General features: G+C 44.3%; 1 protein-coding gene across 2 annotated transcripts; it reads left to right on the top strand.

The window, feature by feature from the left end:
• Positions 1-469: 469 nt before the first annotated feature.
• Positions 470-22346, top strand: LOC306936459 (casein kinase I). Of its 2 annotated transcripts, none has more exons than XM_079519953.1 (11): positions 470-700; positions 7330-7420; positions 8123-8233; positions 8913-9061; positions 12701-12929; positions 16832-17002; positions 17750-17898; positions 18549-18747; positions 19875-20014; positions 20115-20174; positions 21228-22346. In XM_079519953.1, exons 2-10 carry the CDS (start codon positions 7345-7347, stop codon positions 20142-20144), a joined length of 1254 nt encoding a protein of 417 aa, XP_079376079.1. In that variant the 5' UTR covers positions 470-700; positions 7330-7344; the 3' UTR covers positions 20145-20174; positions 21228-22346. The 2 variants fall into 2 exon arrangements, with proteins under 2 accessions (XP_079376079.1, XP_079376078.1); XM_079519952.1 differs by having other exon boundaries at positions 20964-22346.
• The last annotated feature ends 177 nt before the right edge of the window (positions 22347-22523 follow it).

Genomic DNA, 22523 nt, shown 5'->3' with positions numbered 1-22523 from the left:
AACAATGCATTTCAAACTCCAGCTTGTCCCTCTCCTCCAGGCTGCATGATGAACAGCGCTCGAGCGCTCAGTTTTCTGCCTCCTCAATGTCGTATTAAACTAGAATGTTCAGCACTATAAACACATTCTTTCATGATTCATCGTTATGTAACTTTTGTTTTGGATTTATGTTCTTATAATAAAGAAAACAAGGGGAGGTCCAAACATTGTATTGATTGATTGATTGATTGATTTATTAAGTTTGCAGAATGACAGTACATTTCAAGTACAACTCAATACAAAAACTGTTAAGCTGTGAGTGGACGACACCATAAAGCATTACACTTGTTTACAATAGGGCCCACCATTTTCAATTCATCATCTTTTTATCATCTTTATTTTCTCCAAAGACATTTTTTTTTTAAATTTTATGTCATAACGTGGAATGACATCATCGATGTTGTCATAGTGCGTTGCACGAGAGGGGGAGACAGAGTTCGAGTAGAGAAACAGCCTGGCATTCTAATCGTTACCGGAGGCTCTGCTCTCTCAGCTCAGGGACTTTCAACAGGGATTGTAAGCCGACGCAAGAGCAAAGGAATCGGGGGTATGAGAGCCGCCAGAATCCGCTCCCATCCTTCTCTGCCGGGGTCCAAATCCAACTGACAACTATCGGATCACCACCTCCACCGAACCAGCTCTCGGACAAGCCCAATATCGGGTGAGTAGTGGACCGAGGAGCCGCAGAAACTAAGGGGGAAAGAGGGCCGGATCCGTCCGAACCAAAGGCTCCTATTTACGGCTATAGGAGATGGGGGAGGGGGCGAGCAGAGATGGCTATCGACAGTAAGCTAACCCCGTACAAGAAGGGTGCGGTTACTACAATACAGGGCACACATTTGTGCGATACGTAAAAAAATCGTGCCAAAAAAATACATTTCGTAAAACATGGCTTTTGAATTGTTTTATATGCTTCGGGATGGTATTTCAGCTGTTAGCCTAGCTGTAGCTACTACAGCTGGTACTGTATGTATCTACAGCTGGTATTGTTACTCAAGTATATATAATGTATAACGCAATACAAAACTCTCTCTGGAGAGAGCTTCTCTAAATTGTGCACGTGCATAATTACACATATTTTACCTTATGTGGTAAAATATAAGGTAAAATAATGTGGCTACTCTATATGCGATTGTTACAATGTTTACCAAAAACTGCTTTGAGTGGCGTTAACTCCTCGTTAAATCTTAGCACAGGCAAACGGTCGTACCAGCTTCGGGGCTGTTTACATTACATGCAGTACAATTTACACAAAAAACCTGTTGTGATAATTCGTGAAATCTGTGCTGCTTGTCGAACTAAAGTTGGGTTTGTGTGGAGAACTTGGATGCTTAAGTTTTGCGAGAGATGCAGTGTTTCTGTTGTGGTTGAGGAATCACCATATCCCTTGGTTTGAGTTTCGGACAGTACAGTACAGTACAGAACAGTACAGCACATTTTGTTACTTCTGTGAGGGTCAGTGACACTGGCCGAAGATACAGTTGTCCTACTTGTCTGTGTCTCCTGGTAGAGGGGTCACTTCTTACTCTGAGTAAATATTGGTGTAAATACGAAATGCTTGCCTACCACCCTAGGGTCCCTAATTACAATGGTGGGGTAGGACCCCCACCTCCATAACTACCACTATGTCCTTTCCAACAGCCACAGTGCCTTTTTAAACACACTACTGTACTTTCTTTGTATACAACCATAGCATTTGATATCATTTTGCCTTGCAGCGTTGTATGATAATTCCAGCTGGTTGGTTTCAGATTGTGCAGGCTGTCTTTAATGGCATAATTTCAAGTGAATATCACATTGCTTATACTGTTATACATGCTGCACTCCCAGAATGCTGTGCTTCTCTTTTAACAACGGAGGGCTCTTCTTAGCAAGCGGGCTGTGATAATAGTGATACTCTTGTCTACCAAAAGGAATTTCTATGAGATACAAACGGGGACGACCGGATTAAGGTTGGTGAGGGGTGCGTCAAAACGACCGGATTGGTGAGGGGTGCGTTAAGGGTTGGGAGAGGGTTAAGGTTAGGTTTAGGTGTGCTGCCCCGTGGGAGGTTAGGGTGAGGGTTTGAGATAGGTTGTAGGACTAATGACTAGTCTAAACTAAGTACTGCACCCGATACAAACAGATATATAAATACATACATTAGGGTCGTGTGTAACATAAAATGATGTGTCACCAATTCCACACCAAGCGATGAATCACTGGTGCTTAGTGTACTGTACGCCATCCTGATTAATGTTGTGCCCTACATCGGGTCCCTGGCTGCACTCCACGTGAGAGAACCTCTTGGTGTAATGAAACCTAACCCATAATATGTTATACTTTAGCTATTGAAAAATAGCAGATCTACAAGCTCGTAGGTCTGCTATTTTTGAAAAATCGTGAATGCGGAAACAAATCTTTGAATATATATTCTTTCAGAGCGAATGTTTTTAACTCAAATCTTTGCTTCTGAGGGGTTCCTGGAATAACATATTTTCAGATGGGGGTCGGTGGCCAATTACATATAATTTTTGGGGTCCTTGACATGAAATATGGAGCACCACTGATAAAGAAACGGGTATTTCAGAAAACTATCTGCATTTAGAAGACATTTTTTTAAATTTGATTTAAATTACCCCATCACACAAGTATACTATACATCTCGTCAGAGATGGTCTCAACTAACTGGCTGGCCTAGTACCTATAATGTCCCGTCATGTGATCTCTACCTAAAACAGTTGCTGTGGCTTATTTAACAACTTGATGTAAAACAAATAAGTCGCTCTGCTAGAATGCCACCTTTTTGTTGCAGGGCAGGCCATAAACTACCCCCTAGTCTTACTCTTGTTGGTTTTGGTTTAATTTGGATCTTATCAGCGTGGCTCCTTGAAAGGTTTGGCCTGTTGGAAGTTAAACCTAAAGTGAAAAGACCTCAAGGCAGCTTATGGAATATGTTTTTCCATGAGATGTAGATTAGAATAGATGTGGGACAGTAGGAGTCCATTGTCCGCTTGGATCCAGACCAGATGCAGGCAGCAAGGCCTGCAGAATTGATTAATCTCTCCCATGCCTGAGTTGGTTTGCCCACAAAACTGAGGTCGTCGCCTTGAGAGAATGCTTTGTTTAGCAAACTCTCCCAGCCAGCTCAGTCATGAGACTTCTCTTTTCTTGTCCGATCTTTGTTGGACATTTATGGTGGTAGAGGAGGCAGGTCTCTATTCATAAAGCAGCACGGAGGTCAATATAGATGCTGTGTATACTCATTGCTGCTGTTGATTACTTGATTTCCCACTAGGCCACAAGCCCTGGCTTAGAGCTAGATTTTTTGCATAACCTAACTTCAAGGCAGACAGTTGCAAATTTTATATACAGTATAATGCAGTGTTTCTTTACAGAGCTTCCCCAAATTGATGGTAGGGAAGCAACGTTCCTCCATAAATTACACCTTTCTCTGAGTGTCATCTGCACCTTGATGAGTGTCTCTCTCTCTCAGAAGTTCATTGCAGAGAAATCAACTCGGGGCTTTGACACAGATTCAGCCAAACCAACGCTCCTGCCTGCTCTCCCTCGCAGTGCCGTATAGAACAGAACAGAACAGAGCAGTGCCGTATAGAACAGAGCATTGCCCTTTGCAGTGCCGTATAGAACAGAGCATGGCCCTTTGCAGTGCTGTATAGAACAGAGCATTGCCTTTTGCAGTGCCGTATAGAACAGAGCATTGCCCTTTGCAGTGCTGTATAGAACAGAGCATGGCCCTTTGCAGTGCCGTATAGAACAGAGCATGGCCCTTTGCAGTGCCGTATAGAACAGAGCATGGCCCTTTGCAGTGCTGTATAGAACAGAGCAGTGCTGTATAGAACAGAGCATGGCCCTTTGCAGTGCTGTATAGAACAGAGCAGTGCCGTATAGAACAGAGCATGGCCCTTTGCAGTGCTGTATAGAACAGAGCATGGCCCTTTGCAGTGCTGTATAGAACAGAGCAGTGCCGTATAGAACAGAGCATGGCCCTTTGCAGTGCTGTATAGAACAGAGCAGTGTCGTATAGAACAGAGCATGGCCCTTTGCAGTGCTGTATAGAACAGAGCATGGCCCTTTGCAGTGCTGTATAGAACAGAGCAGTGTCGTATAGAACAGAGCATGGCCCTTTGCAGTGCCGTATAGAACAGAGCAGTGCCGTATAGAACAGAGCAGTGCCGTATAGAACAGAGCATGGCCCTTTGCAGTGCCGTATAGAACAGAGCAGTGCCGTATAGAACAGCATGGCCCTTTGCAGTGCCGTATAGAACAGAGCATGGCCCTTTGCAGTGCCGTATAGAACAGAGCATGGCCCTTTGCAGTGCCGTATAGAACAGAGCAGTGCCGTATAGAACAGAGCATGGCCCTTTGCAGTGCTGTATAGAACAGCATGGCCCTTTGCAGTGCTGTATAGAACAGAGCATGGCCCTTTGCAGTGCTGTATAGAACAGAGCATGGCCCTTTGCAGTGCTGTATAGAACAGAGCATGGCCCTTTGCAGTGCTGTATAGAACAGAGCATGGCCCTTTGCAGTGTCGTATAGAACAGAGCAGTGCCGTATAGAACAGAGCATGGCCCTTTGCAGTGCCGTATAGAACAGAGCAGTGCCGTATAGAACAGAGCATGGCCCTTTGCAGTGCTGTATAGAACAGCATGGCCCTTTGCAGTGCCGTATAGAACAGAGCATGGCCCTTTGCAGTGCCGTATAGAACAGAGCATGGCCCTTTGCAGTGCCGTATAGAACAGAGCATGGCCTTTTGCAGTGCTGTATAGAACAGAGCAGTGCCGTATAGAACAGAGCATGGCCCTTTGCAGTGCTGTATAGAACAGAGCATGGCCCTTTGCAGTGCTGTATAGAACAGAGCAGTGCCGTATAGAACAGAGCATGGCCCTTTGCAGTGCTGTATAGAACAGAGCAGTGCCGTATAGAACAGAGCATGGCCCTTTGCAGTGCTGTATAGAACAGAGCATGGCCCTTTGCAGTGCTGTATAGAACAGAGCAGTGTCGTATAGAACAGAGCATGGCCCTTTGCAGTGCCGTATAGAACAGAGCAGTGCCGTATAGAACAGAGCAGTGCCGTATAGAACAGCATGGCCCTTTGCAGTGCCGTATAGAACAGAGCATGGCCCTTTGCAGTGCCGTATAGAACAGAGCATGGCCCTTTGCAGTGCCGTATAGAACAGAGCAGTGCCGTATAGAACAGAGCATGGCCCTTTGCAGTGCTGTATAGAACAGCATGGCCCTTTGCAGTGCTGTATAGAACAGAGCATGGCCCTTTGCAGTGCTGTATAGAACAGAGCATGGCCCTTTGCAGTGTCGTATAGAACAGAGCAGTGCCGTATAGAACAGAGCATGGCCCTTTGCAGTGCCGTATAGAACAGAGCAGTGCCGTATAGAACAGAGCATGGCCCTTTGCAGTGCTGTATAGAACAGCATGGCCCTTTGCAGTGCTGTATAGAACAGAGCATGGCCCTTTGCAGTGCTGTATAGAACAGAGCATGGCCCTTTGCAGTGCTGTATAGAACAGAGCATGGCCCTTTGCAGTGTCGTATAGAACAGAGCAGTGCCGTATAGAACAGAGCATGGCCCTTTGCAGTGCCGTATAGAACAGAGCAGTGCCGTATAGAACAGAGCATGGCCCTTTGCAGTGCTGTATAGAACAGCATGGCCCTTTGCAGTGCCGTATAGAACAGAGCATGGCCCTTTGCAGTGCCGTATAGAACAGAGCATGGCCCTTTGCAGTGCCGTATAGAACAGAGCATGGCCCTTTGCAGTGCCGTATAGAACAGAGCAGTGTCGTATAGAACAGAGCATGGCCCTTTGCAGTGCCGTATAGAACAGAGCATGGCCTTTTGCAGTGTCGCATAGAACAGAGCAGTGCCGTATAGAACAGAGCATGGCCCTTTGCAGTGCCGTATAGAACAGAGCATTGCCCTTTGCAGTGCCGTATAGAACAGAGCATTGCCTTTTGCAGTGCTGTATAGAACAGAGCATGGCCCTTTGCAGTGTCGTATAGAACAGAGCATGGCCCTTTGCAGTGTCGTATAGAACAGAGCATGGCCCTTTGCAGTGTCGTATAGAACAGAGCATGGCCCTTTGCAGTGTCGTATAGAACAGAGCATGGCCCTTTGCAGTGCCGTATAGAACAGAGCAGTGCCGTATAGAACAGAGCATGGCCCTTTGCAGTGTCGTATAGAACAGAGCATGGCCCTTTGCAGTGCCCTGCACACTACACAGTGCACAATGTGGCGTGGCAGAGAGAGTGCTAAATAAATGATGATCATGCTTCCACCAACGTCACGTGCAATTCGTCTCAGAAGACCCACTTGCTGCCCTCGTGTGTGCCAAGTCCTACTGCCCATGATACAGTTGATTCTTCTAGCCCAGTGGGTCCCAAGGTGGGGTCCGGGCCTCCGGGGACCCCCAGGGGTACTTGAGGGAGTTCCAGGGGGGGTCCCCAGCTAAATGATAGTTTGGAACCAAATGGACCCTTACGGGTCTGTAACTCTGAGAGTGTACACTCTCAGAGTTAAATTAGCATTGATTTTGCAATCTAAATCGGGGGTCCCAGAGATAGAAATGCCATTAAATGGGGCGTCCGTAGACTAATGGATGTCAAACTGGGGGTCCTTGAAATTAAACTCTGGCATATGTTTTCAAATGGGGGTCCATGGGCTAAATAATGTCAATTTGGGGGTCCTTGACATGAAAAAGGTTGGGAACCACAACCACTGTTCTCGCCTACTCCTCTACTGACTCCTTACTGGAACATCTATTTCCAGCCATCTCTCTGTTCTAACTTCTCTTCCCTCCTTTTGTGGATGTCACTGCGACTGCCTCTCTCTGCAACCCTCCCTCCACCCAGCCAGCCACCCTAATCATTTATTGCTGGTAACCTGACAGCTGTTTACTTATCAACTAGGCTAACAGAGTTCATGCTGCACTCGCATGATGCACGCAAGCACACTCTCTTGGTCAGTTCATTTGTTTGGGATTGACTCATCATGTGAGTAACTGTCTGACTGTCCACAACCAATAACTTAGTTATATAAGTTATACTTCGGAATGCAATCATTTCAACCCTGAGGCAGAGGATATTATTTTTGTTATTAATTCAGCTCTGTCTGTCTTTTCTACAGTAGCCTATTATAGGCTATAGGCTAACACTATAGGCTGCCTATAGTGTTACAGGATTTAGCAGAGACTAGACAGCAGACATGGTAGCGGAGGTGTCATGTGTCCTTTTCTTTGCCTACTTCTCATAATCATCTCTGTGCCGTCCATTGTTCACAGCGACAACCTGCAACCATGGAGCTGAGAGTGGGGAACAAGTATCGGCTCGGGAGAAAGATTGGCAGTGGTTCCTTTGGAGACATTTACCTTGGTAAGTAAAGTGGGTGACGGACGGACGGTGCAGGGCAGGCCGCCACTACTGTATGCCTCATTTACAATGCTCGCCTACATTCAAGATTTTCCACCACAGTACATGCTAATTACGAGTCCATTTTCTTTACTTTTGTAAACTCTGTGTTAACCCATTTTGGTTGGGAACCCTTTTTGGTGTTTTAAGCATTATGTTATACTTTAGCTATTGAAAAATAGCAGACCTACAAGCTCATAGCGCGCCACCGAGTGGCGCGCTATTATATGTATAACCACGTTCAGTTTTAGTTTTAAACTCAAATGTTTGCTTCTGGGGGTTCCCTGGAAAAACATATTTTCAAATGGGGGTCGGTGGCCAAATATATATAATCTTTGGGGTCCTTGACTGCAAACTGTCATGATTTAGAAGACATTTGTAGAATCTGGTGTCAGTCCTAAATGGGTTAACACTCATTTCACAGTGTAGTCTCTGGATCTCCCCTTTCACACTGAGCAGTTTGTTCACCTGCCTCCCTGGGCCCTCGGCCTCATTTTCCTTCATATACACCCATTGTCAGGCTTTCTATTTCTGGTCAAACTCTGTGACACTTAACGTGTTTGTGTGTGTGTGTTTGTGTGTTTGTGTGTGTGTGTGTGTGTGTGTGTGTGTGTGTGTGTGTGTGCCGGCCGGCCGGCGGGCGTTTGGGTGTGTCTTTCTTCTCAGGTGCCAACATTGCCACGGGTGAGGAAGTAGCCATTAAGCTGGAATGTGTGAAGACCAAGCACCCACAGCTGCACATCGAGAGCAAGTTTTATAAGATGATGCAGGGAGGAGGTCAGTGATGCTGATAGACTCTGATGCATTAATACTAACACATACAGCGCCGTTATTCTTTTTTTTATTGTAATATGGGATTAACTGCTGGAGTTTTTCACTAACCTATAAAGGATCACCCGGCAGTCAACGTAGCTCCCTTTCGCGATCGTCCACATTAAAATCGCGTGTTCGTTTCTCATAATTTAGAGACGTATTGCCTGATGGAGGGGAAAGGAACTGGTTGGAATAACGTGTTCCTTCCACGCGCTACGTCCAACCAGGGAAACTCCCCCCTGTCAGGTGTAAAGGAGCAACTTGGACACTCAGGCATTAAGGAAGCATGAGTTCAAGACAAGTCCGTTGCTCTCCCCAGGTTGGCGGAGGGTGTGTAGAGCCCAGGATCACATTAGATAATTGACACAGGGGTGAAAAATGGGTTACAAAATCGTGGGATAAAAAACTAATAAAAAAAACACAAAAAAAAGATGAATAAAACAAAAGTCGGGTTTAGCGTGTTCAGCAGGGAAAGAGGTCTTTATTAATTAGGTCGAGAAAAGTCGGGTTCCGCAGACACATTGAACTCAAATTTAGTTCAAATTTCTTGTGGCCAGCTATTGCTAATGCAATATACTGTGTATATATTATATATATATATAAACTGTTCCTCTCTCTGTGTTTACCTGCGTCTGTCCACCAGTGGGTATCCCATCCATAAAGTGGTGTGGTGCTGAGGGCGACTACAATGTGATGGTGATGGAGCTGTTGGGCCCCAGTCTGGAGGACCTGTTCAACTTCTGCTCTCGCAAGTTCAGCCTCAAGACTGTCTTGCTACTGGCAGACCAGATGGTATGACACGCACGCACACATGCACTCATGCACACACACACGCACACACACGCACCCAGGAAGAGGTTCCTTTTACAGCAAAGAACCCAGTGTCTTGATATTTCCATCTTTATGACCCTTTTCTAAATACAATATTGTAAAATTGTTAATTTCTGAGATGTAAGTTTGTAAGTGAACCATTGTCTGTCCGTTTATTGTAGTTTGTTGTTATGAATGTGTTTTGTTTGTGTGTGTCATGGACCCCAGGAAGAATAGCCATGCTTAGGCAAGTGCTATTGGGGATCAATAATAAATAAAGTATGATGAGACATGGGCCCCTTTTTAACACCAACGGTTTCTATATAAAACAGCAAAAGAAAGTATCGTTTGCATGGGTCTGTTTTAGACAATGAATCTGCAAAAACGTGTGACATCATGGCTCCAAGTCGCTTGTGTTTATTACATTGGTGCAGACGTGCCGTAGGCGATATTTGGAGTTCCTAGAATGAGCGAGCGCTCGCTCGCCCCCCCGACTCATCCCACGAATGGAAATGTAGCGACTAGTGAGCTGCTGCAGTGGTGAATGTAAACTACAGAGTTACGTGATGTAAACAAACAGCCTTGTGATAGGAAGTAGAAGAGAAGTGGTTCTAGTATGCATGTGTGGCTGGTCTATCTGGCAGTGTGTCTCAACCACCTAGCCACAGAGTGGTGGAAAGCGACTAAGTACTTTAGTAACTTTAGTTACTTTGGAGATTTTAATCTTCATTTTGATTAGAAAACATACATTAACCACTTCAACCCTATACATTTCGGCCATTTGAAAATAGCCGATCTACAAGCTCACAATGCGTCGCAACGCATTGTGAGCTTGTAGATCTGCTGTTTTCAATAGATTTTGTACACATTTTGAACTTGAAATGGCACATTCTGCACAATGAGTACTTTAACTTTTAGTACTTTAAGTACATTTTGATGCCGATACTTTTTAGTAGGGCGGCTGTGGCTCAGGAGGTAGAGCAGGTCGTCCAATGATCCCTGGGTCGGCGGTTCGAATCCCGGCTCCTCCTGTCCACATGTGGTCCTTGGGCACACTGAACCCTACATTGCCTCCAATGAGTCGGTCGGTGTGAGCTCGCCACCATTGGTGTGTGAATGTGGGAAGTGAGGACGCTGGCGTCGACTGTTTGCCGCTTCACCTCCCAATGTATGAATGAATGAACCATTGTAAAGCGCTTTGAGCACTTGGAAAAGCGCTATAAAAATGCAATTCATTACTTTTGTACTTTTGTACTCAAGTACATTTTCAATTCCGTACTTTTACTTAACGTAACGAAGTAGTTCTAAATTGCAGTATTGGTACTTTTACTTAAGTAAAACAATTGAGTACTTTTCTCCACCACTGCTAGCCACCGGTCACGGTCATGCACACTGCAGCATGTGAAATCACTGTTGCGTCTCTCCGCGTAAACGCTGAATAAAAAGCGGGAACGCAACGGGACTTCGCTGTTCTTCTCTGGAGACTGTTGCCGTGTGAAAGTGGCCTTAATGGATGGCCGTGACACAGTTTGACTTCTGAAGACACAGCATATTTTATTTGATCATGTGGACTGCTGATTGGTCTTGGATCAGGACTCTTGATTCTTGCAAGGATTTATGAAGGAGAAAGAATCACATTTATTTTGCCATGTACATGGTGTGCACAAGACGTGCTGGCTGGGTGCTGAATCTGTACACGTAGACTACATGTTGCACAATTCACCAAGGATTCTATAGAGATGTACATTCTTTGAATGCCATTGTACTCTTCCACGCAAGCACAGCAGCACACCTTGGAAGGCTGGCCTTTACTTGCACTGTGATATGTGCTATATATTGAAATATTATATATTTCATGTCTTTTTCGAGCACACCTCATCTTATCTCCTTTTTTTTATTAATTTGTTCAAACCGTGTACATCTCATCTGTGCAACCTGTCCATAGGAAATGTTGTCAACAAACTGTAGTTAGAAGTCAGGACGCCTGACCACATCTCTGTCCCCGTTTAACCCATTTAGACCTGTCTTTTCTGAAAAAAACATATTTCTAACTATGTCAGTCGTTCTCAAACATATTCATGTCAAGGACCCCAAAAATATATGACATTGGCCGCCGATCCCCATCTGAAAATATGTTGTTCCAGGGACCCTCCCAGTAGCAAAGAATATATATTCAATGATTTCAGGCACATTTTCACGTTTTTTTTTCTAAAATAGCAGACCTACAAGTTCATAGCGCGGCACCGAGTGCCGCGCTATGAACTTGTAGATCTGCTATTTTTCAACAGATAAAGCATAACATAATGCTTAAAACACCAAAAGGGGTTCCCGCCCAAAATGGGTTAAAACACTATCAGCACTTCACTTCCCATGTACAGTCTTCCTCATATATACAGTATTCGGTCGGCCTTCCTTATGCCCTTGTTGACTCCTGTTAATGATTTATTTTGCGGTAGCTATTGCTTTTAAGTGTTGGGCTTTATTGTAAAGTTTGGGGAAAGCAATTGGAAGATTTTGAGAGGGGTCTATCTATCTAGTAATGCATCTTTCTATGGCATGTTTCCATTGTCTCGACCTGACTACCAGAAGATGTGAGTGGAGCGGAGTGGAGCGGAGCGATATTTAATTGAGAGCAGAGCAGGTTTTAAATTGCGTCAGAGTGGCTTCGGAGCGAGGACCACGCACCACATGTTGGAGCAGGCAGGGTCGCTGCAAACATAGAGACGTTATATAATAAACAGCTGCGCAGCATGCACTCCATGCATGTGTGTGTTCTCTCCATGTTATGGAGACGCTGTGTACGCAGCAAAATGTTTCCGTTCATTTCTTTTTGCTGCTGAGCAGATCGCAGAGGGACCAATGCTCAGGGGTGGAGTGGCCGGTAGAGCGGCCGGATGGGGAAACCGTGAGGTTCCCAGTTCGAGCCCGGGCTCCCCCAGAATTAGTGTCGGAAGTGTCCTTGAGCAAGACTGAACCCCTAATTGCCTTGCATGGTTTCCTCTGCCATCCGTATGTAAAGCGATACAGATAAAAGCGCTATATAAATGGACCCTTTTCCAAATGAAGTAGAGCGCTGGGGAATCAACACGAGCGAATGCAGAGCGGGACGAATGCTGTCTGGAGGGAAGAGCAGGCTTTCCACCTGCCCCACTCCGCTCATGTGCTCTGCTGACTGCTCACCTTTTTGGTTTGACATTAGTGAAAAATCACCTGGGGAGGGGGCACGGTAGTTGGTAGTGCTGTCGCCTCACAGCAAGGTTCGATTCCCGCTCGGGACGCTGTGGGTGCTGGTGGCGTGTTTCCTCCTCCAAGTCATTTCTGAAAATAGGCGTTTTTTTAAATCATACTATCCATGTTGATAGAACTCATATATCAATGATATAACATGATGTGTTGTGATATAATAATAATATAGCAGCAGGTAGCCTACCTGAGTCATTGTTTGCAGTCTTCCCTGTTTGGTTACGATGATGCGCGACACAGGCTATCGGGCTGCACACATTAAGATGGTTCTATGTAGTGGAAATGCAGCAAGCGCCATAATTTAAAATAAAAGGTATTTGACTATCCACTCCTGACGTGAGGCTAATTCCATTCTCTCCCTCTCTCTCCCTCCCTTAGATCAGTCGTATTGAGTACATCCATTCCAAGAACTTCATCCATCGGGACGTGAAGCCGGACAACTTTTTGATGGGGCTGGGCAAGAAGGGTAACCTGGTGTATATCATTGACTTTGGTCTGGCCAAGAAGTACCGCGACGCTCGCACTCACCAGCACATCCCCTACCGGGAGAACAAGAACCTGACTGGCACCGCCCGCTACGCCTCCATCAACACACATCTGGGAATAGGTAAGGACTCAGTCACTGTTGGTTTTTGGCAGTTTTAGTCATAGTCTCTTCAATCAGTTTTCATTTAGTTTCAGTCACATTTTAGTCACCTGGAATGTCTTAGTGTTAGTCTAGTTTTAGTCGACTAAATATCATAGGATTTTAGTTGACTAAATCTACAGTTGATTTAGTTGACTAAAATGTGTTTTGGTGTTCCTTGATGGCGTCGTAATGACTGATTTTACATTTGCTGAAAATAGCAGATCTACAAGCTCACAACGCGCCGCATCGTTCACCGGGCTTCTCGGGGAACGATGCATATCTCAAGCAAGTTTCAAGTGTCTGCAAGTTGAATTTCATGCCAAACTGAAATTAACTTACAGTATATTAGTCCAATGGCTTCATTGAAAACACACATGCTTTGATAAATTGTCAGTATTGTCTTACTTTGTGATGGCTGGGTGGGTAATTCAATGGATAAAGTTGACTAAATCCCTTGCTGGAAATTGGAATTTCTGTCAGTTTTATAAGGTGTCTGTGCTACCTACCACCTACTTGTGCTTCAAGTGCTGATTCAGCTTGGCCCTAATTGGTAGGTTATTGCACTTTACATGGGTTGTTATGTGGGCTACCATCTGGTTAAAATCAAAACGTTGGTCCAACATTGGCCCAGACAGGGTTGTCAGCTACTTCCCTCCTTGTTGCCTCTGGCAGCACCATGTTGAATATGATTCAACGGAGTATGATAATTGGTGTTTCTATGAGTCATCTGTATAGGCCTGAGGTGTGACGCATAACAGTGACAGATTTTGGCTGTCATCATGTATTATTGTAAGAGTAACAAGCTCACAACCTTCAACCTTGCTGAGTGTGAATATTTCAATGTTGGTTTTTCTTTGTGCTGTACTCGATGCTGCCTGTTTGCCTTTTTTCCATCCAGGAAGTTCCACGTTCCAGCTTTACATTCCAGAAAGTATTTTTCCCCATTGGCCCCCACTCCCATTGGCCCCCACCCATTGGCCCCCACTCCAACCAACTCCCCTTTTTCATATGTCGCTGTTGACCAGTGTTGATTTCGTCGACTAAAACTATGACGGAAAATGTTCGTCGACTACCTAACTAAATGGAAACTAAATTAAAACTAAGCTATGATGACTAAAATATATTGACAATTTTGTCAACAAATAAAAACCAGACTAAAATGTTAGGAAGGGACTAGTGGACAAGAGATCCAGTATAAGTCATTTTACACTTGGTTGGATGCTGAAAATTGCAGATCTACAAGCTCACAACGCGTCGCAGCGCGACGCATTGTGAGCTTGTAGATCGGCTATTTCAACTGTAGATTTAGTTGACTAAAATCCTATGATATTTAGTCGACTAAAACTAAGATATTCCACTAAGATATTCCAGGTGACTAAAATGTGACTAAAACTAAATGAAAACTATTCAAGAGACTGACTAAAACTAAAATGTGCTGCCAAAAACGACACTAGTTTGGACATTGCAGATCTTCTCTCAAATCCTTTTGTTTAAATACCAGTTAAATCCTTTTGTTTAACTACCAGTCCTATCTGATCTACCAGGAGAAGAAGTGAGGCTGTGCTTCTGCAAGGGACAGAAAATGTTGTGGCAAAAACTATCCAGGATGGAAAACAGTCCAGTAGTTCTCTGCTTTTACCATCTGACAGTGGAGTGGACTGTCATCCACAGTTTAATGTACTGGACTTGACATTCTGCAGAGAATCCTTTACATGGCAACCATTAACCCATTTTGGGCGGGAACCCCTTTTGGTGTTTTAAGCATTATGTTATACTTTAGCTATTGAAAAATAGCAGATCTACAAGCTCATAGCGCGCCACCGAGTGGCGTGCTACGAGCTTGTAGTCTTGTAGTCTGCTATTTTTGAAAAATCGTGAAAATGTGGTGCAAATATTTGAATATATAGTTAATATATAATATAATATATAGTTTTTAACTCAAATCTTTGCTTCTGGAAGGGGTCCCTGGAACAACATATTTTCAGATGGGAGTCGGCGGCCAATTACATATAATCTTGGTGGTTTTTTTCAGAAAACTAGGTCAAAATGGGTTAAAAGCCTCCATTCTCGCTGTACATAATTACCTACGAATTGTTATTGTGTTTTTGTTTTGGGATCTTTTGATTAGATTTAAAAAGAGCCCAAGTTTTTGTAAATGGTACTGTGTGTGTGTATATATACATATATATTGGTATCTTTTGTGTATACTCTGTCACAGTCCTGGCTCCTCGGGAGTAATGAGACCTGTGTGTTAAGGGCGGCGGTGGCTCAGGGGTAGAGTGGCCGGATGGGAACCGCAAGGTTGCCAGTTCGAACCCGTGCTCCCCCAGAGTTGGTGTCAAAGTGTCCTTGAGCAAGACACTGAACCCCTAATTGCTCCTGATGTGCTGGTTGGTGCCTTGCATGGTTTCCGCCGCCATCGGTGTAATGGGTGAATGTAATACACAATCTATGTAAAGCGCCTTGGATAAAGGCGCTATATAAATGCACCATTTACATTTATTTACAGTTTGTTTTGTAGGGGTGGGGTGGCATACGGCGGGGGAAGGGACTCAATCTGCGTGCTAATGGATAAATGTGATGGAAAATGTGTGCATCCTGTTTATACAGACCTGATGAAGATCCTGTGAGATCGAAAGATTTTTAATAACATGTTTATTAACCCATTTTGGGGCGGGAACCCCTTTTGGTGTTATAAGCATTGTTATACTTTAGCTATTGAAAAATAGCAGATCTACAAGCTCATAGGTGCCGCGCTATGAGCTTGTAGATGTGCTATTTTTTTGCCTAAAGAATGGTGGCCCTACCTCCTTCCATGATGCACCCACTGTCGAGGTGCCTGTTATTGGCCCTGGATGCACCCACTGTCGAGGTGCCTGTTATTGGCCCTGGCTGCAGCCACTGTCGAGGTGCCTGTTATTGGCCCTGGATGCACCCACTGTCGAGGTGCCTGTTATTGGCCCTGGATGCACCCACTGTCGAGGTGCCTGTTATTGGCCCTGGATGCACCCACTGTCGAGGTGCCTGTTATTGGCCCTGGCTGCACCCACTGTAGAGGTGCCTGTTATTGGCCCTGGCTGCAGCCACTGTCGAGGTGCCTGTTATTGGCCCTGGCTGCACCCACTGTCGAGGTGCCTGTTATTGGCCCTGGATGCACCCACTGTCGAGGTGCCTGTTATTGGCCCTGGCTGCACCCACTGCCGAGGTGCCTGTTATTGGCCCTGGATGCACCCACTGTCGAGGTGCCTGTTATTGGCCCTGGCTGCACCCACTGTCGAGGTGCCTGTTATTGGCCCTGGATGCACCCACTGCCGAGGTGCCTGTTATTGGCCCTGGATGCACCCACTGTCTAGGTGCCTGTTATTGGCCCTGGCTGCACCCACTGTCGAGGTGCCTGTTATTGGCCCTGGCTGCAGCCACTGCCGAGGTGCCTGTTATTGGCCCTGGCTGCACCCACTGTCGAGGTGCCTGTTATTGGCCCTGGCTGCACCCACTGCCGAGGTGCCTGTAAATTGGTATCCTCTGAAATCTTTTGATTAGATCCCATACACTGAGAGAACAGTGTCTGGGATCAGTGAGAACAATATTTCCCAGTAATCATTTTCAGATTTGAGCACACACATCCTTTTATGAATTCAACAAAGTTAACCAATATTCAAATGAAAATGGGTAAACTCACTGAGAACTTTTTGAAACTGATGTGACAAAGTATGACAACTGTACCATGATTAAACAGTTAGTCCCTAAGGGAGAAGCGGTTTCTTCCGGGGCCGGGCTGTCCAGACTTATTTCAATAACCCTCCTCCCTACCTCCACTCGCTCTCTGACTTGGTCTCTCGTCCTGTCTCTCCTAATGTCTCTCTTTCTGTCTCCGTCCACAGAGCAGTCCAGGCGTGATGACCTGGAGTCCCTGGGATACGTCCTCATGTACTTTAACCTGGGCTCTCTGCCATGGCAGGGCCTCAAGGCCGCCACCAAGAGGCAGAAGTACGAACGCATCAGTGAGAAGAAAATGTCCACCCCAATTGAGGTGCTGTGTAAAGGTTACCCCTGTAAGTTTGTTTTTGATATCTCCATTGCCTCAGACATTTGACAGGTCAGCCGAGAGGGATTATCCTATCAGGCAATTGTCCCATTATATATAAAAGAAAAAAAGGAACATTGCATTCCAGATGTCCTTCTGATGTATTTTGAATGGCTGTCAGTCTGTCTCACTGACCCTCAGAAAGTCTTATTTAACCCATTCTTGACGGGAACCCCTTTTGGTGATTTAAGCATTATGTTATACTTTAGCTATTGAAAAATATTTTTGCTATTTTTTAAAAATAGTAAAACATTTATTCCTTCAGAGAGAACGTTTTTAACTCAAATCTTTGCTTCTGGGGGGTCCCTGGAACAACATATTTTCAGATGGGGTTCGGCGGCCAAATACAGATAATTCTGGGGGTCCTTGACATGAAATATTGAGCACCACTGCAACATAGGTATTTCAGGAAACTGTCAGGATTTAGAAGACATTTTTAAAATTTCGACGTCAGGCCTAAATGGGTTAAGGAGATGAGGAGAGGATTATGATTAGCTAGTCAGTCAGGTTATCCATATTTATATTCTGTCTGTCAGCACCAGGGAGGTGGAGGTATCTCTTGACACAGCTGTGCTGTGCCGTGCATGTTTGATGCACCGTTTACATAACTTTATTGTTCTTAAGTGTGGTCGCTAACATAATTATATAGTTATCGTGCTCTGTGTGAATGGCGCTTTATTCTGTTGTTTTGTGTGTTTCTGCTTCTCCCATGTAGCCGAGTTCTCCACATACCTGAACTTCTGCCGTTCGCTACGTTTCGACGACAAGCCTGACTATTCGTACCTGCGGCAGCTGTTCAGGAATCTGTTCCACCGGCAGGGCTTCTCCTACGACTACGTCTTCGACTGGAACATGCTCAAGTTTGTGAGTACTAGTATTTATTCTTCTGACTGAAACTCGAAACTGGTCTGACAAAGAGCTAATATAATCTAAACCAGGGGGGCCACATTGCATGCATGTCGTAGCCGATCTACAAGTTCAAAACGCGTCGCATCACGACGTGTTTTGTACTTGTAGATCAGCTATTTTTGCTATATTTTAATTGAAATCCTGAAAGTCAACTAAATACAGATAAGATAATAACATTATTTGTAATACTACTCGGCAAGCTACTAATTTAGACTAATTAATTAAAGCGGGTCATGTTTGGAATTGTAACAGCTGAAATCAATAACATATTAGTATTTCGAAATTAATCTGAGGGCCACATTAAGTGATGGTGAGGGCTGCATGTCGCCCGCGGGCCGCCAGTTGCCCATGTATGACATAAACACACTGTGACACAGCAGGTACCAGTAAAATGTGTTTGTCTGTCCTATGAAATTGAATATAGATCAATACATGACCTTTTCCAGTATGATACAGACTCAGAGTCCGTGCCATTTCATTTCAGTGTGTGTATGTTTTTTTAACCCTCTGATGTCTGGCAAAATCCTTTTCCTTCAGGGCTGACAAGGCCGATTCCAGAGGTTCCAGAGGTTTTTTTTTTAACCGTACTTGGTTTTTTAAACTAGGGTGCCACCAGTCGAACAGCCGAGGATGGCGAGCGGGAGAGGAAGACGGGAGACGAGGAGCGTGTTGCTGGGATTCCCACCAGAGGTTCTGCAGTGCGGGGTCTGCCCCCCGGGCCTACCGCACCCACTGCCGCCAACAGAGTCCGGAACGGAGCGGAGCAGGCCGTCTCTAACCCCGCCTCCAGAGTTCAGCAGTCTGGTGAGTTTCCCCCGCCAAATGCCTCCATACAAGTGGTTCTCAAACATTTTCATGTCAAGGAGGACCCCCCAAATTGAGATTTATTTGGCCGCGGACCCCCACTTTGTTTGTATTTCAGTTTGGTCAACCTCACAGAATTATAACATACATATTTAACTGCTTTTTCACTACTTCAACTTCAGCATAGAATAATGGATAATATATATATATATATATATATATATATATATCAAAAAGTAGGAATTAAAAAAAACTCCAAAAAGGTAGCACATCCAAAAATTTAATAAATGGCGGACAAAGTACTCACATTTCCATTTCTTTATAGGCACACACCAAAAAGGAATGCTTACGTGTTTCGGCTATGCAGCCTTCATCAGAGCAGCCTCTGATGAAGGCTGCATAGCCGAAACGCGTAATCGTTCCTTTTATTGTTCCTTTTTCTACGAGCTTGTAGGTCTGCTATTTTTTTTTTTAATCGTGAAAATGTGGTGCAAACCTTTGAATATATATTCTTTCAGCGCGAACGTTTTTAACTCGAATCTTTGCTTCTGAGGGGGGTAAGTTGGAACCAAATGGACCCTTATGGGTCTGTAACTCAGAGTGTACCAAATGGGCCCGTCAAAAGTTTAAATAGAATGACTGGTTACACACACACAAATGAAGGCCAATTGTCATATAAATATATATATATATATATGTGTAACTGTGGGGGAACGGCTTAAATTCACTGTTGGGTTGTTTGTCTTATGGTGTTTTAAGACGGATACAGGATCGTTGGGCACTAGGGACATCTGGGCACCTCGATGTAAAATTGGCTATTTTGTCGAAAGTTTAAAAATAAAGTATAGTATAAAGTATAAATGATGTGAACATGCACTGTACATCATTATCACCTCTAGCCTGTTACCGTTTATCTGAATCCTGGTCCTATGACACAATTATGTTCTTGTGCTCCGATCCCTGTTTTCCCCAGAGAATGTATTTCTTTGTAATACAAAGTGTTTCAGACGCAGATGTTTATGAGTCGACATCCTGATAGATCTATAATTTGTGGACAGACTACCTACAGTAGTAAATGACCAATTACGTGGCTGGTCTGAATGGAATCTTTGTACACCACCTTTCAGGAAACACATCACCCCGTGCAATATCTCGTGCCGAGAGGGAGAGAAAAGTGAGCATGCGGCTCCATCGAGGAGCTCCAGCCAATGTGTCGTCCTCTGACCTCACAGGCCGCCACGACCAATCCCGGATCTCCACGTCGCAGGTAAGGAAACCCTTTACAAAATGTCTTTACTTGCCTCGACTTGAACTAATATCATGAATATCGATGCCAACTTAAAGTGTTGTCAAATTTCCATTTGCAGGTTAGCATGCCATTTGACATGGGGAAGTGATATCCTCTTCATTTACATTGAAACTGACAGGTGAGACCCACTTTTTACTCATTCATACATGTGCTACTTGTCACATTACACATTTACATTTGTGTAATGTGTATGCAATTTGCTGTATGTTACGGTACGTTCAAACCTGAATATATATATATATATATATATATATATATATATATTTGTTTCCAGTCGCTTCACTTTGGTCGCTGGTCAGCGTTGATTTAAAAAAAAAAGGTCCCTTTGCTCGCCTCGCACGCCGATTGGCTGTAGACACCGCAATTTAACATCCCGAGCGGCAAGGACGGAGTTCTCTGTTAAATCAATTAGTAAAGCCCAGCACTCAGGAGATTGATAAAAGGACGGAGATTTTTTTATATCAAAACCGATCGCATCACTCCACAGGCTGGGAGCGTCTGTTGCACAACATTCGATGTTATTTTCCGGTGGGATGTCATTGAAAATGTCCCCCCCCCCCCATTTTAGCCGATGAGACCGAAAATCTTAAAACGTGAATAACTCTTGATCTAAATCGTAACGTCCAATTCTAAGCAGAGATTATGTGTTTGACGGCCCATCGCGGTCCCGTCGCGGTCCCGTCGCTAGTCGCGTTAGAATGAATCATACCTCTAGCCCCTTTTCCAGCCGGGGCGAAGACACCAGGCGGCCGTTCGCGCCGCGCCGCGCCCCTTTGCGCAACTTCTCGTCTTTGCATTGACTTTTTTTGTATGTAATCGTGCCGCTCTAACTATTCAGGTCTGAACGTAGCTTTACACTTAACAACTTAAAATGAGCCACAATTTAGTATCCCAATTGTCATTGCAGGGCTGCAGGGGATATTCATCACTCCTGTTTGGTTGGTTTTTTTTCGTTTTTTTTTTAAACTTTTGTTTTATGAAGATGTTGCCAATGGGACAAAGACGATCTTTTAGGAATGGACTGCAGATTAAAAAAAAAAAAAAAAAAAAAGAATCATTGGAAGTACTGTATATTGCTGGTGTTACTACCAGCACAATACACAAAGCTAATGAATGATACATCCTCTTTTCTCCTCCATAACATTGTCGGTATCCCACGGCCCCGTGGTAGCTCATAACCACCTACTCTCAAAAAAAAAGAATCTTCTATTCCCCTCACCTGTCAAATGTGAAGAAGCATTTGCATCAAGAAGCCAGCATTGACTAAGAGTGGGGGAACAAGCACGTTCATGGACACAAGGGTCAATTTCCACTTTGATGCAGGCTGAATAAAGATTTAGCTTTGTTTGTTTACACTGCAGAAATTGCAAATGTTCTCATCTATTCTGTCACTGGTTAGCTTTGTCAGAGTAGTGAGGGGGGGCTAGTTGCGTGTTTTCCACTCCCGTTTGGTGAATACACCCTGTTCATTGAAAGGGCCCTTTTACAGGTTTCCCCTCCCTTTTGGTGAATACACCCTGTTCATTGAAAGGGTGCTTTTAGTTGTTTGAGGATTATGTTTCATACGTTTTTAATAATAAGAGGAAAAGTACAGCTAAATCATACAGGGTGGAGAGGTGCAGGTGAAAGATAGATCGGGGAAGAAAAGAAACGTTGGAAAAGAAAGGATGAGCAAGTCATTGTTTTAGCTGTTAAACTGGTGATATATTTGAAGTGACATTGGGCACACTTGCCCGTGCTTTACGTCTTATGAGCCTTTGAGGCCGAGACCAAGCACAGTGCTTCTCAGTTAACCCAAGTTCCCTCGTGTTCTCCAACACTTTTCTGTGCTATTTTATTCCTTGCTTTGGCCTCCACTTGGGGTTTGGTTGTCACGAACGATGAGTAGGAGATCTAGAGATATTAACCGCAGATCTCTAAAGAGACACTCCGAGCCTAGGGGAAACAAAACATGAAAACACCCTCAGGAAATTCTTCATATATTTGATCAGAGACCATAACAACCCATTTTTGGCTGATATTTTTTTTTTTACAATTGTTCCTAATGTCAGCCTTTTTTGTTTATTTTGTTATGCTTTTGTTAATGGAGACTGCAGGCTCTGCTGTGGTTGAATAGAGAGGGGGTAGGGCATGAAATGAAATTACTCTTTTCTTCTCTCTCTCTGTCTCCTTTTATTTCTTTTTTTTTTTTTTTAACTTCACTGTAAATATTTTGGATTTCTGTGTAAAGCCAAAATGTGGTTAGTCGATTTAAGTTGTACGGTAGAGATTATTAAAAACGTAAAAACCAGGACTGGGTTCAGAGTTTTAGAAATTACTAAACGTACTAAATTTGGGATGACTTTGGCTATTGTTACACTGCCACCTGGGTCTCGGACCTGTGCGTGTGTGTGTTTCATTAATTTTACAGGATCCCCTGCTAGCTAATACTGGATTTGCAACGAAATGTTTCCATTCTTGTATTTGT

This window comes from Electrona antarctica (assembly GCF_951216825.1).
Source record: "Electrona antarctica genome assembly, chromosome: 14".
Classification (NCBI taxonomy): Eukaryota; Metazoa; Chordata; class Actinopteri; order Myctophiformes; family Myctophidae; genus Electrona; species Electrona antarctica.
This window is presented reverse-complemented; position numbering and strand designations above follow the sequence as displayed.